Source organism: Nelumbo nucifera, chromosome 1 (genome assembly GCF_055504915.1).
Source record: "Nelumbo nucifera cultivar China Antique chromosome 1, China Antique-T2T, whole genome shotgun sequence".
Classification (NCBI taxonomy): domain Eukaryota; kingdom Viridiplantae; phylum Streptophyta; class Magnoliopsida; order Proteales; family Nelumbonaceae; genus Nelumbo; species Nelumbo nucifera.
The window spans coordinates 73,071,511-73,086,449 of NC_142649.1; the positions used below are offsets into that span (position 1 = coordinate 73,071,511).

Below are 14,939 nucleotides of genomic sequence, written 5' to 3' on the forward strand. Positions count from 1 at the left end.
GGGTGGGTGGGAGCAAGGGGGAGTTAAGGGGAGACCCATACCGGCCATGTTAGAGGTGACCAAGTCAGCTGAAATCTCCTCCTCCAAGTTAGCGTCGGAATTGGAGGAGAGATACAATAACGGTCTTTTTTTTGTAATTCTGGTATAATTTTTTTAATGACCATAATACCCTTTTCGATTTCATTGTCACCCACGCCACACAAACGTCCCGAACTCATCAGTCTAACCCGTCCAAAATGTCATTCTGAAATCATCTGATTTGCTTGCCCACGTGGAATATCATGAGCTGTTAGAACTCAGAAGGTATGACCAATATTAATTGGGGTAATAGCATATAAGGGCAACTTTTGGGGGTTTAATATCAATAAAAGTAATATATTTAAAAAAAATCAAAAATAGGTTACCTTTTTAAAATTAATATCAATAAAGGGCAAAAATACTGTTCATCTTCTTCTACTTGTCATTTGTTCACCAGAGCCACCGTCCGCCGATGCCCGCAACCACCTGCCACCGCCGCCTACTGCTGCTGCTGCCTCCACCTCCAGCAGCATTGCCGGAGGTGGCCAGAGGCAAAGGTGGCGGTGGCGGTGCTAGTGGTTTCTCTGTCCAATGCTGCCACCTTCGCCCACCTCTGGCAACATTGTCGGAGGTGGCCAGAGGCAAAGGTGGCGGCGGCAACATTGGTGGTCATTCTCTGCCACTGCCACTGCCACCTCTGTCTCCATCCATCTCCGGAAACGTTGCTGGAGGCGGAGGTGGAGGTGGGCGGAGGTGGCGGCATTGGACAGAGAAACCACCAGAGCCACTGCTGCCACCTCTGGCAACGTTACCGGAGGTGGAGGCAGCGGTGGGCGGCAGCTCTGGTGAACAAATGGCAAGAAGAAGAAGATGAATAGTGTTTTTGCCCTTTATTGATATTATTTTTAGAAAGTTAACCTATTTTTGAATTTTTTTTAAATATATTACTTTTATTGATATTAAACCCCAAAAGTTTCCCTTATATGCTAGAAACCCATATTAATTTTCATGTCATCATTGACCTAGCCGGTCTGACCAATAACTTGGCGATCTGATCATGATTTTGGTTGGATCAACCTGCGACCCATCATTTTAAAAATTGAAAAAAAAAAAAAAAACATTGATTTGATCAATGACCTATCCACCTATATGGTTAATGGTTGAACCACTAACCCATTTGATGGGTAATTGCTCACATTTGCTAATGACATAATATTACTTGATGAAACTAATGACGAATCGGTAATAGAAAGATAAGGTTTTGAAAAGGGTTTTACCCTTCATTATGTAGTCACATGTATGGAGGAGTGGGCAGTTTAAATATAGCATGTCTAGATAATGAGCATGGAAGAAACGGAAATGCTTATAAAAAGGAACCCAAGAGTGACTCTTATATCTTACCCATTTATAAAAAAGAAGAAAAGGATGAATCGTCTAATATACTGATTTTATATTTCCAATTTTATCCCTTTATGATTTTATATTTTCAATTCTATTCCTTCTTAAAATGCCTGAAGAGAATGGGATAAGTAGAGTTTGGGGGTTTCCAATCCTATCCCTCCCAGATTTCATATTTCCAATCCTATCTCCTCTTAAAATGCTTGAAGAGAATAGATTCATCCAACACCCCGATTTTATATTTTCAATCCTACCCCCTCCCTGATTTCATATTTCCAATCCTGTCCCCTCTTAAAATGCCTGAAGAGAATGGGAGTATGGGACAAGTAGAGTTTGGGGGTTTTCAATCCTACCCCCTCCTTGATTTTATGTTTCCAATCCTATCCCCTCTTAAAATGCTTGAAGAGAATGGGACAAGTAGAGTTTTGGCGAACACCCTAGACTACAAATGTTTGGTTCATTTTTAGAACAGGTATAGTCCAACCAGATTAGTAAATGAGATAATAAATAAATTACTAATGCACTAATTAATAAATAAGTATATTACAATAATCTATAATTAATATATTAATTAGCGAGGCAATAATTAATAAATTAGAACAATTAAAGCATTGCTATTATTAATAAATATATTATTTATAATTATTAATCAATAATATTCATTTAAATTTACAAAAATAATAATAGTAATTTCTGAAAATAAATACAAATAAATTATTATTAATATTTATCAATAATTTCTAAAAATTTTAGTAATTGATTGTTGGTAAAAGATATTGAAATAATTACATTTCTAAAAATTATAATTATGATTTCAGATAATTATAAATTATTGATTAATTTCATTCGAAAATGACAGATAGTTTGGTTTAGTTTTTGGAAATTATGGATAATTTATTGATTATTCAATTGATTACTGAAAGTATTGAAAATTTATTGATTATTCAACCAATAAATAATTATTGAAAATTAATAATTTATTATTAATAAAATTAGCTTAATTCTCATTATTACATTTTCAGAAAATTATTGATTAATTTTAATTGAAAATAACAGACAAGTTAGTGCAATTTTGGAATTTTATGACATTTTTCAATTTTTGGAATATTATGGAAAATTATTGTAACTATTAAAAATTTATAATTATGTTATCATAATTTATAATTACTGAAAATTTTATTATTATCAATGTAATTATAATTATTACACTAAAATAATTGTTAGTGTAGTTTAACTAATTCCTTTTTTCATGATCTCAAAGAGTAATTCCCATTGTCTAATATTTTATGAAAAACTAATAATAGACAAAACTGTGAATCTTGATTTAAAATAATGGAAATTAATAGTAATAAACTAATAATTATCATTACATAATTAACAAATTTCCATTTTGTATCAATTCCAATAATGTAATTATTAAACTACACAAATTTCCATTATTTAAAAATAATAATTACTACAGACTTATAAATTACAATAGAATCTGTTATTTGAAATTACTGTACTACAGTAATTTTGAAATACAGAAATTCTAATAATAATTATTAGTGTAATAGTTACAGTTTGTTTCAAAATAATTTTAATTCAATTACAATAATTATTGTAATGAAAATTTTATTTCTAATTACAGATTTGTTTTTCATATTAACTTTATTATTACAGACATAATTATCTTTGAAATTTTAGTGTAAATTACTATTTACGGAAATTTATAAAAATAATTATTATTGGAATTTTATTGCTGATAATAATTACAGTAATAATTATCATTGGAATTTACATTTTCAGAAATTTATTAATGTAATTTTATTATTAGTGTAATAATAATTATTAAGTTACATTAATTATTATAGTAAAATTTGTTATTTTCAAAACACTATAATTGCAATAATTTTGAAATAACTGTAATTCCAATAATAATTATTAGCATAGTTAAAGTAATTATTTTTTTAAAATAATTATTATTGGAATTTTGGTGTAGTAATTAAATAGAGTAATCATTGTAATAAATATTTTACTATAGTTACAATTTCTTAAAATTAATTTTATTACACTAACAATTAAATTGTGTTATTTCCCAGAAAAATTACTAGAAATCAATGAATATACAAAATTTTCAACCAATAATTTCTTTATACTAAAATTAATTAAAAATTATAAAATTGAAAAATAAAGTAAAAAATTATAGCTCTAGGAAAGAGTTTGTGGAGTTTGCAAATTGGCAAACAAAATATCATAATTTTGGAGAAGAAAATAAAAAATATATTAATGTAATTTTGAAAATTTCTTTAAAATGTAGTAAATAATAACTGAAAATTATTGTAATATTTTGGAAATTTTATTACATTTGATAGATTTTGAAAATTTATTTAAAATTTGTGTGATTTTAATTTTAAATTATTAAAGATATTTTAGTATTGCTAAAGTAAAACAGTAATTTGAACCAATAATTACACAAATTATTTCTGTTATTAATATAAATTAGTATAATATTGGAAAATTTTAGAAAAGGAATTTATTAATTAACTTCAAATAAAAAATAAAAAGATAAATTAGTGTAAATTTTGTAAATAATATATTTAAAAAGAAAAATTATTTAATATATTTAAAAATCAATAATTTAGTATATATACTTTTGGAAATTTACCAGTAGCCGACATTCAATATATCCTTTTGATCCTTTTTACCAGCAAATTAGACATTGGGTTTTCCCGTGCATTGCACGGGTCCCCTACTAGTATGATAAAATGCAAGAAAGTAGACTGCACTGGTTTGGTAATGCTCATAGAAGACCATCTACAAAACCCATTAGAACAAATGATGTGGTACAAGTTGAAGGGGCTAGAAGAGAGAGGGTTGAACGAAAAGAACTTGGATAGAACCATTAAGGAATGATTTAAGGTCTTGTTTGGTTCGTGGGAATAGGGATCTAGAATCGGAATCGGAATGGACCATTCCAATTCAACTGTTTGGTTGGGTGGAATCAGAATCTCATTCCCATTCTTTCCCCCATTTGAGGGAACGGTCATTCCCTCCCCCTCCCTTGGGAATGAAATCCCATTCCAGCTGAATCCAACTCCCATTCTGATTGTTGTCTGAGCCAAACAGTATGGGAATGGACCATTCCGATTCTTATTCTGGCTGCAAACCAAACAGACCCTAAATTCCCACAATTTTAATGATAAAATATGACACATAAATAGTGAAACAGGGTTCACATACCCAATTCCATATAGTTGAGATAAGGCTTAGATGATGACAATGGTGATGATTTTAAAAATGACCAAGCTTTTAGCTAACACCTCTGAATAAGAACCCTAGTGTCTACTTTGTATGCAAATGAATCGGATTCGAAATTCGAATCAGGGTTATTCAAATCCTATCTAACATTGTTCATGTCAGATCCAATCTGATTTGACTCAATTTGAATTTGAATCCTATTAGTAAGTCAGATCTTTGAATCTGATCCAATCCAACTTGTTTCCTTTAAAAATTAATAAATTATTAAAAGAAAAATGAAATATACTAATTTAAATAAAGTAAAAACAAAAAATACAAGTATTTTTTATTATTTTCATCATATATATACATGTTTTTTTATAAAAAATAAATAATATAACAAATTTATAAAAAATTAAAAATATAATATAAAAGATATATTTATAAAAATAAATAAATAAATAAGATATATATGTATTATATATATTCATATTTATAAATATATAAATTGTCGTAAGAGAGAAAAAATGCTAGGCTCAGATAGCATAATTAAAAATAAAAAACACTACAGATAGGTGAATGTCATGAAAAATTGGGTAAACACTTGGAAGATGGTGGCGGTGGTGTCCATGTGAACGGTCCAAAGTTCTCTTCATTTTAAGGGATATTTTAGAAGCTGCTTCTTTTTTAAATGTGTCTTTTGTTTATATAAATAGAAAATGTAATGCCTAGCTCACTCTCTAGAAGAAGGGTCTCCAGAATCAGGATCATTTTGCTTTCGATTGCCCTGTATTTAGCTTTGGCTGATCTCTGTAGGCCTTCCTAGTTCCCCCGTTTTGCACTGTGTTGTTATTTTGATTGAATGAATTATCTGTTCGAGTCAAAAAAGAAAAAGAAGAAAAAACACAATGTAATTTATAGAAACCAGAAACGATTAAATCCTAGGACGAACTGGTTTCTCCTTTTATTAACACTATCAGTCTATCAAAGATAATCTGTTTATTTATTTATTCAAATGCAACAAAAAGCGAAACGAAATTCCTTTCATTTGTACATGTTACCAAACTATGTTAGTGGATTTTATCATCCATTGAGCGGTTTTCCTGTTAGCTTTTCAAATATTACTACCCAAGCCCTCTTGAAACAAAATTGTATCATCTCTCTCAACTTGTGTATCTAATTCAGATGCTTTTTTTTAATAACATAATTCAGATGCTTTAAGAACACAGATGTACACTGGGTTTCGACTTAAGAAACAGTAATTCCTTCTGGGTTGCTGATTTCTTCAACAAACTGGGCTTTTGGCTCCAAATCAATGAATTGATTGGACTTGCTTGCTAAATGCGAAATGCTAACCCTTCCCTGGCGCTTTATGTAATCAGCAACTGCTTTCATCTCCTCCTGGGAGATGTATATGTATTTCCCCCGATCATCCATAACTCCAGACAGTCGACCTAATACGCACCAAAGAAAATAAAGAAACGAATCAAATGATATTTTTTTTCTTGGTATATGTGGCTTTCATATGACTTTAAGGTGGTACACATACAAGTCGCCAAGGTGCTAACCAACTGATGGTGGCTCAGTTGGCAAGTTCTCTGGCTACTTGCAGCAGAGACTTGGGATCAATCCCCGTTGCCACCAGGGTTTGGGGGGTTATGATATTGGACAGGCTACATGAAGAAAACAAAAATAAGGTGGTAAAGGCCAATATGTATGATATTTTTTTTTCAAATCAAAGTAGCAAGAAACTGCCACATAAGAAAAATTATGGGTAAAATATAAAAATCTCCCCTGAGGTTTCTGACAATCATAAAAACCTCCCTTGTAGTATTGAAAAAACCTGCAGTTACCTCCCTTTATTATTGTCATGAACAGAAAATGTTGGTCTAATGCATTAGTTTTTCAAGAATACCCATTTTACCCTTACATCTATCAATTTACATGAAAATTTACTAAAATACCCCCCAAAAGAATTTCACTTTTAATGAAAAAAGATCTCCGAGTTAGATTGAAAAGAACAAAAGTAATTTTACTCTATAAAAACGTTGGGTCTAGTGAAGTTTAGAAGGGAAAATCTGGCATTTTAAATTATATTGAAAGGTTCCCTAATAAGTTGTAAGGGTAATTTCATAACTTTGAAGTCTTCCTTACTGGAACAAAGATGGAAGGGAGGCAGCTGCAGGTTTTTGGTAAACTAAAGGGAGGTTTTTATGAAAGTGAAACCTCAAGGGAAATTTTTGCTGATGTGGCAGTTCTGTTTTGTTTAGAAGAGCAAAATCATACATATTGATGTAAACCCCCCAAGTCAACATGAATAGAAGATGCTGCAGAGCACATACATACCCATGCTTTCCAGTGAAGTGATCCTATTGATGCAATCCTGCATTAACCAAGATCATTATTGTGATGAGAAAATCCCAATCCATGATTCAATAGTTCCTGTCATCTATCATTTAATAGAGTAATGTTGATACAAAAGGTAAATGCCAATTCCCAAGCAGCTTTAATTACACCTACTAACTTGACTTTCCTCCTAAATTATCTTTACTTAAAGTTACCACCAAGCCCAAATTCAAAATCAAGTTCCTATTATCTTTACTTAAAGTTACTCTCCCCATTCAATCCTTGAATCCTCCCTCCCTCTCTCCACCAATTGATGCATATACTCGTACATCAGCTGGGGCATAAACTTGCATCCTAATGCTTGTACATAAACTACAGATTTGAACACTCAGACCATCAGTTCAGAGAGGAAAGGCCCCAGCTTGGATGGTGCAATTCCCCCAAATCTCTATTATATCATTTCTTATGCATGAACCATACAGTTGGGGTGATGAAATGCCAAACTTTAGAAGATTAGATGCAGTCCAGATCCTACCAATTTTTTTTTTCTTTTTTTATTCCGGTAAAGAGGTCCAACCAATGTTGAATGACAGACATAACTTCTCTTACACTGATTCATAAACAACTATTGTTTGTGGATCCACAGTAAAAGAATAAAGAGATTAATGTGGATGGAAATTACCTGAGTCCGTAGCTTGAACTCTGCAGCAAGATCTTCTAATGGAACGCACTTGTTTTTCTGCATTAACATAGAAAATAGTTAGTTCTGCTTTACATTGTCAGTATACCATCCAATTTGCCACCCATTGTCTCTATATCTGTCTCATGTTTGTGTCCATATAGTTGACATTCTACTAGAATGCTCACTTTTGATAAAAATTTCTCCATGTTATCACACAGTTCACATGTTAAAATTACATTGAAGTAGTTGAAAATTACTGAAATGTAGAATTGGAAATGTAATAATTGTATTTCTTGACCAAAGGCCAGCATAATAGTAGAAACCAAGAAAATAAATACCTTGATGTATTCCACAAAATCAAAAAGTAATCCCTGATTCCCATCTTGCACCTCACTCTCTGTTGTACCTTCAGCATCAACAGAAAACTCCCCTTTCCATTTCTCAAATTCTAATGCAGCAGCTTCCTCTTCCTTAGCCTTTCGAGCCCTAGCTTCTTCTTCCTAATACGGAAATAGCGAGTTCCTTAAATTAAAATAGGGACATTTTATATTAAAATTCTGAAAACCACACAGATTGAAGAGTAATCAACTTACCAATAAACGCTCCTGTGCTTCACGCTCCTCATCCTTTTTCCTCCGCATTTCTGCATAATGATCTTGTTTTGTTTTCCTTGACTCACGTGCTGCTTCCTCAGCCTTCAAAAAAGAAGATAAACAAATGTGTTTATCATTCAGAACTTGGGTTAACAGATAACAAAATGACAAAGAAAAGATAAATAACAATGTCACTGAAATTATATGGAAGTCCAAGATGTATCACAGTATAGGACACATTATCTAGAACCAGAGATGCCAAATTCTGAATAAATGGTAAAACTTCACTACTCGTGAGAATTAGGTGTACATATTCAGATTTAAGAAATGTGGTAAACAATTTTATGCAACTCTTGATTTTCTTCACCTTAAAGAAAAGGTCAGACCAGTGAAAACAAATGCCCAACCTTGTCTTCTAGTCTGCCTGTTCATGTGTCCCACCTTGTTTATGGGGAAAGAATCTAGGAGTTGCATAAAATCATTAATGTCAGAATAGACAGGGATATATAAATTTTCCAATAGAATACAAGACCCATTTAAGAATATAGAACCTTCCATACAAAAGAGATGCCATGGAATCAAGATTTGTTACAGTTGCAATACTATATTTGCACCTGTCGTTGGGCTTCTCGCTCTTGCCGTTTCTTCTCCTTTTTCTTGGATGCTTTAGCAACGTAGTACTCATCTTCAGGAGCATCATCCTCACTTCCATAAACAATATCTGTATTTTGCATATATAATTGGTTAGTCCATACAAAAAATTATAATCCTCCTAACCAATTATACCAGAATATTTGTATTTCAAGTTTATAAATATTATCTGAATACTCTAAAGAGATATCTATATCTAATGTTGGCCAAATATGTTACCTTCTTAAATGAAGATGCAAGGAATGGGACAGTGACTTCAAGGGATCTACCATCAAGAAATATGCTTGGGAGTTTATTAAATAAATAATTTAATAAACAAGCTATACTGAAAAATCCTAAGGAAATAATGTTATTTCCTAAGTCTACACCTCTTCTTCTACACAGCATCTAATGCCTTATTAAGTTAGTTTAATTACTACAGAACTAAATCTTATCTCTTTTCTCATAATCTAGCTTACCTAACTAATAGCTAAAATATGCCAAATTTATAGCTTATATCTCCAGAAAAGAATAATTAAAACTATCATTAAACAGCTTCCAACCCCAAGGACTTGATTGAAAATCAAAACTATCATTCTAGCTTACCTAACTAATAGCTAAAAACTATCAGTCTACCCTGGATCAGGTATGAATTGCACTCTGGTAACCTTATTAAGTTCTGGGAACAAGTTTGAATTAGGAATTCCCCCTTGAAGGATCAATTCCCATCCTTGTTTGCTCTATCTAACTTGAAAAATCAGCCTATTTCCAAATTTTTGGTACCTTCTCAAGAAAATTCAGGTTTCGGGTGGAATTTGGGACTGAGAAGAGCTGTTAGGAATTCAGAACCGAATAGTACCTCGTCTCTCCTAAACATTCATGAGGAGGTTTTATAGAACCCACTAAATCTGACAACAGGGTTTGGATTCTGTTGGCCTCGGGGGGTTTTTCATGTGTTTCCTATTTCAAAGGTTAAACTCAACCATCTGTGCCACTAGGGCAGCCTTTCCTGGTTAAGGAAGTCTGGTGTAAACCTATTCCACCAAGGGTAAGGAGTTTTTGTTGGGAAGCTTTCTTGGAAATATTCAACACTTGTGATCTTCTTCAGAGAAAGAGACCTAATTGTTATCTATCTCCTCACTGGAATGTTCTCTGCAAGCCTATGGATGAGACCAGTTGCCACTTACTGATTTCTTGCTCTTTTACTAATTATATTTGGGAGAGGTGTTTCTCTTTATTTGGGTGCAGGTGGTGTGCCCTGCCAGATGTACAAACTCTTTTTGCCCTTACCTTGTTTAGTTGGCCAAAGAAGAGAGGAAGAGTATTGTGGAGATGTTTAAGGGCTTCCGTCTGTTAGACTATTTGGGAGGAAAGGAATGGAAGTCTTTTCAGATAAAGAAAGAAGTCCACAAGACCTTCTAGCGGTGATCCTCCTTAGAGTGGTGCAGTAGCTAAAATCATTGAATTTGTTTAAAGACTTTACAGTGACAGATCTGATAAGAAATTGGAAGGAAATTGCAAGTTCAGCTCCAGCTAAGAACACCCCCTACCTTCTTGGACTCCTCCCCCCAGCGGTTTCTTCAAATTAAACTTTAACAGAAGTAGCATTGGCAATCCAGGTCCATCAGGTATTGAGGGTGTCTTAAGAAATGAGGAGGGTCAGGTTTTAGCTATGTTCTCAGGGCCAATTGGAGTGGATGATTCTCTTAGGGCTGAGATCTCAGCTGTCCTAGAAGGAATTCGAAGAGCTAATGAGCTAAACATCACTACATTGGTTATAGAGGGGGATTCCAAATTGGTGGTGGGCTGGCTAAAAGAAGAAAATGCTAGCTTTTGGACTTACAGCAACAAGAAGAGGAAATTCAAGTGGTTGACTTTAAATATTTAAGTCAAATTGAACTGGGTGAAAAGAAGTGCCAACTCCTTTGCTGATGGGTTAGCCAAACAAGGGGTGACTAGGGACTCAATGTTTTGGGCTATCTTGTAATTTTGTCTTGTTTGTGTTTGCCTAAAAGTGAGGGAGTTAAGTGTTTTTATCTCCCTTTCTCCAGTAATTAATTCTTTTCTGTTAATGAAAGTTACGTGTTATTGATCAAAAAAAAAAAAAAGGGAAAATCAAAATCCCAAAGTTTGTAATGCACATGCATAGTATAGCTTGACCTGAAAGCATATCACGCATGGCCATCTTCTCATGAAATTGGATAGCTCTTGCTTTGTTATATGCTTAGCATCCTGTAACTTGAGAAATTGAAGGAAATATCAACTTAAAGAGCACAGATAGCCGTTACGTGTATAAATATATATTTTAGCGATAAAATAATGTATAAATATGTTTTAGATATGTTATATGTCTTATTTTATATTTAATATATGTTTTCTAATTCAGTTTTTTATTTTTTATTTATAAAAAATATTAAAAATTGCAATTTGAGGCCAAAAAAGGGGTTTTTTCACGAAAGTAGCAGGGCAAGGTCTCTCCCTCTCACCTCTCTCTTTACCTAGGTAACTGTTAGCATACAAGAATGCTAGAAGCATGCTTACCCAAGCAAGATTTACCTAGGAAACACTTGCCCGGGTAAATGCACTTACCTAGGTAAGTAACGAACAAGGCCTAAGTGCAAAAGTAAGCGACTTTATTGTGGTAATTAATCATGATTTATTAAAACCTTTGCAACTTTATTGAGTTTCCATCCAATTTGATCACCAAGTGAAATGAGATGTTCAATGAAAGGGAGAATTTAAGTTCGTTTTTATCATCTTCATCTTTTTTGTTTGATAAGGATGTATCAAAGAAAGGAATAAGAGAAAAAAAAAAAACACCCATACAAATAAGAAAAAATAAATCATCTCTTTGTAGTGAGTCATGTAAAAAATATACATCAATGCACTCCCATTGGACATAAAGATGTTAATGTTCTAATCTTTGCAGAAACTTAAGAAAAAACGGCTATTACCCAATGTTGGCCCCAGCTATTTGGAATCTTGGAAGGGGTGAACTGAATACAAACCCAACCTTTGGCCTTTCTCTTTGCACAAAGTGACTGTTCACAAACTCAATTCTCGCACTTGTCATTATAGAAATTAGCAAATCTTACACTCATAAACTCCATCAAGGAGGAGGGGGACCAAAAGTAGATCAGCTGCTCTACCTTCCCAATGATGTCAGATCAACACACCTCTTGCCTTGAAAATTCCTGTTGTTTCTTTCCTTCCAGAAGCTCTAAAAAACAGCAAAGGGCATAATGAAGTAAAATTCTTATTGTTGATAGCAGTCCACACAAGGCCGTTACCCAATGTTGGTCCCAGCTATCTGAGTTCTTGGGAGGGGTAGACTGGATATAGTCCTAACTAGGGCAGGCTCAAGTTTGTCTTTTGCCAAAATTTGAATGGGCCTGGCCTGAGGCAGTGTATAATGTTAACTCAAACCGACCCGAGTTGCACCCCTAGTCCCAACCTTTGGCATTTTTTCTGCACAAAGTGGCTGCCCTCAGACTTGAACCTGCATTCTCATGCTTGCCAGCCCAAGATTTTACCATTAAACCAAGTAATGGCTCATATGCATCTGTACAGGAAGGAAGAATACTAATCTCCTATGAAAGATAAATAACATGATTGACTGGAAATAGGAAAATTCACTGGGATCCAGGTCCAATATCCTTCTATCCTCCCAATATATCTTGATTTTCTAAGTCCAGCCACCTCGATCAATAATGCTGTCATGCACCATATCGTTTCTTACAAAGAAAATGTGTCTTCTTTTGCTAGATTTTTTACTATTAAGCTAGCATAATTGCATAAATCCCCCCCAGGCCCCTGTTGCTATTTAGGCCATTGCATTACATCTGATTGCTAATTATTAATTTGTCATTTCTGTTATATCTTCAAACTTGTTGTGTGGTAATTAACATTTGTAACTTTGTTTCTACCTGTACTTGGTATTAGATTTAAAACATGGCCAAAGGTATCAGAGATAGTGGTAATAAAATCAATGAAGCCATGTTGCACAATACATAATAAATATTATGGAAGCACTATACCACAAATGAGAGAATAACTAATTAAGTTCATAGACATGACAGACACTCTAAAGCCAATTGAGTATGCTGTCATACATAATTAACTAAGAATGGGTTGAAATACCTTATTGCCTGTGAGGATCTAACATATACCCATAGTCCCATATAATATGAATCTTAATTTTATTGTGCCCTTATCTTCTTATGCAATTGCCATGCATCAAATGATCAAATGTTAGGTTATTACGATGTTTAATGTTTAAGTACATAAATGCAAGCACATAGGCACCTGATTGATCTAGTTACCTCAACAATCAATGATGGAACACCATCATAGAATTATAGCATAAATATTCAGAAAACTCTTTATTGATTGTAACAAGAATAACAGTATCCCAGATGTATAACTCAATTCCTCATCCTGTTCGCTGATAAAATGGGAAACTGAAAACATCCAATTCACAAAATAGTTGCCTTTGTTTGATACATGCATAACTGCAAGATGGGACAAAGGCAATTCGCATTATTAGCTAGCAAACAAAAGATGAGCTCTAAAAGCTATTTAAACACCATTTAAATTATATTTAATAACCATACCAAGTGAAGAATCACCAGTTCGGATTAGCACTTAGAAAGATAAAAAATTCATGGCACTGATTACTGACCCTCTGTAGCTTCCGTGGGGGCTGTGGACGTACTGGCGGCAGCTGGTCTACGCCGCATTCGACGAGCTCCAGGGCGAACTACAGCTTCTCTCCGTGGTGCCTGAGATGTATATAAAATATTGATGACGAAAAAACAAAAGAAAGAAATATCCAGTTGAAATTTCTTTTAGGGCTTTCAATTGACTAAGAATCAAATTCTAATTTCCAACAGACTACAAAAAAAAAAATTGATAAAAGATAAAAGCAAAAAATAAAATGAAAATCCGGCACACTATGCTCATTTCTAAAGTCCTAAGTGAAATTAGGGGGAAGAAAAAGAAAGACACATAGAATGTATTCCGAGTAGTATCACGCGATAATCCAAGCCACCGAAAAAAGCACAATTAGAGCTAGGGTTCAAGTTCTTGAAGTTATAACCGGGAAGGAAAGGGGAAAAAATGAGATTGCATTGGAAGGATATCAAAATTTCAGAAAGCAATCACGTCTGAATTTATAATTGAAAAACACGAACCTGTTCATCTTCTTCTCGACCATCGGAAGATCTAGAAACCTGACGGCGTTTCCATAAATAAAGAGGGAGTAACGCCAGAATAAGAAACACGGACAAAATTGCAACAAAAATCTCTTCCATCTTTTTTGCTTTCTTTTGGCCTGCAAATTTCTCGCGAGAATTACAGTGGGTATAGAAACTTCAGGCTTCGGTTTTCTCTTCTCCCGGCCAGATTCAAAAGGAGTGACTTTCAAACTGAACAAGGACGAACGAAATTGTAGCGATTTGCGAATCCGTGAAAAAAATCAATTAACTCGGGAAGCCGCCGATCTGAGTTACTGCCGAGTCAGTAAAAAGTGAACGCGTTGGATGAACTTGGATCTGGGTCAGGTTCAAGGTAGAACCGGAACCGAAAGGACCCTGAACCAACCCAAATCCGATAGGGGTCTGTAATTTTATACCCATAACTGTTTTCGAGACAACCGGGTCTGACCCGGTTGGGGACTCGTTGGAATTGATTTCGAACTAATAACAATTGAAACAATATATTAAGAACTAGAACCATTCTTGGAACCAGAACGGACTTAGTCGGTTTGGGTCCGTCGGATCCAACCCTGATCCATTAACAACCCTAATTCCACATGCACATGTCACCATCATAGGAAACATCTTCCTACTTGTCAAGGGAATACAGTTGGAATGTGCTATGAGGTACGCATGGGGCATGCTATGTGGGGCGCCAATGCAAATTCAGGGTTGACATGCCCCACAGTTCCTTAAATCACATCCTACACGTGCTCCACATGCACATCCAACTGCGCATTAAGAACATCTCACCATTCAAATAGATAAATAAATATATAATATAAATAAATATTAAAT

General features: G+C 33.9%; 1 protein-coding gene across 1 annotated transcript; it reads right to left on the reverse strand.

The window, feature by feature from the left end:
* Nucleotides 1-5,617: 5,617 nt before the first annotated feature.
* On the reverse strand, nt 5,618-14,579 carry LOC104604871 (DDRGK domain protein). Its single transcript, XM_010269441.3, has 8 exons — nt 14,079-14,579; nt 13,568-13,667; nt 8,871-8,977; nt 8,257-8,358; nt 8,002-8,163; nt 7,664-7,720; nt 6,982-7,018; nt 5,618-6,089 (listed from the first exon to the last, which is right to left on the reverse strand). Exons 1-8 carry the CDS (start codon nt 14,196-14,198, stop codon nt 5,884-5,886), a joined length of 891 nt encoding a protein of 296 aa, XP_010267743.1. The 5' UTR covers nt 14,199-14,579; the 3' UTR covers nt 5,618-5,883.
* Nucleotides 14,580-14,939: the final 360 nt, after the last annotated feature.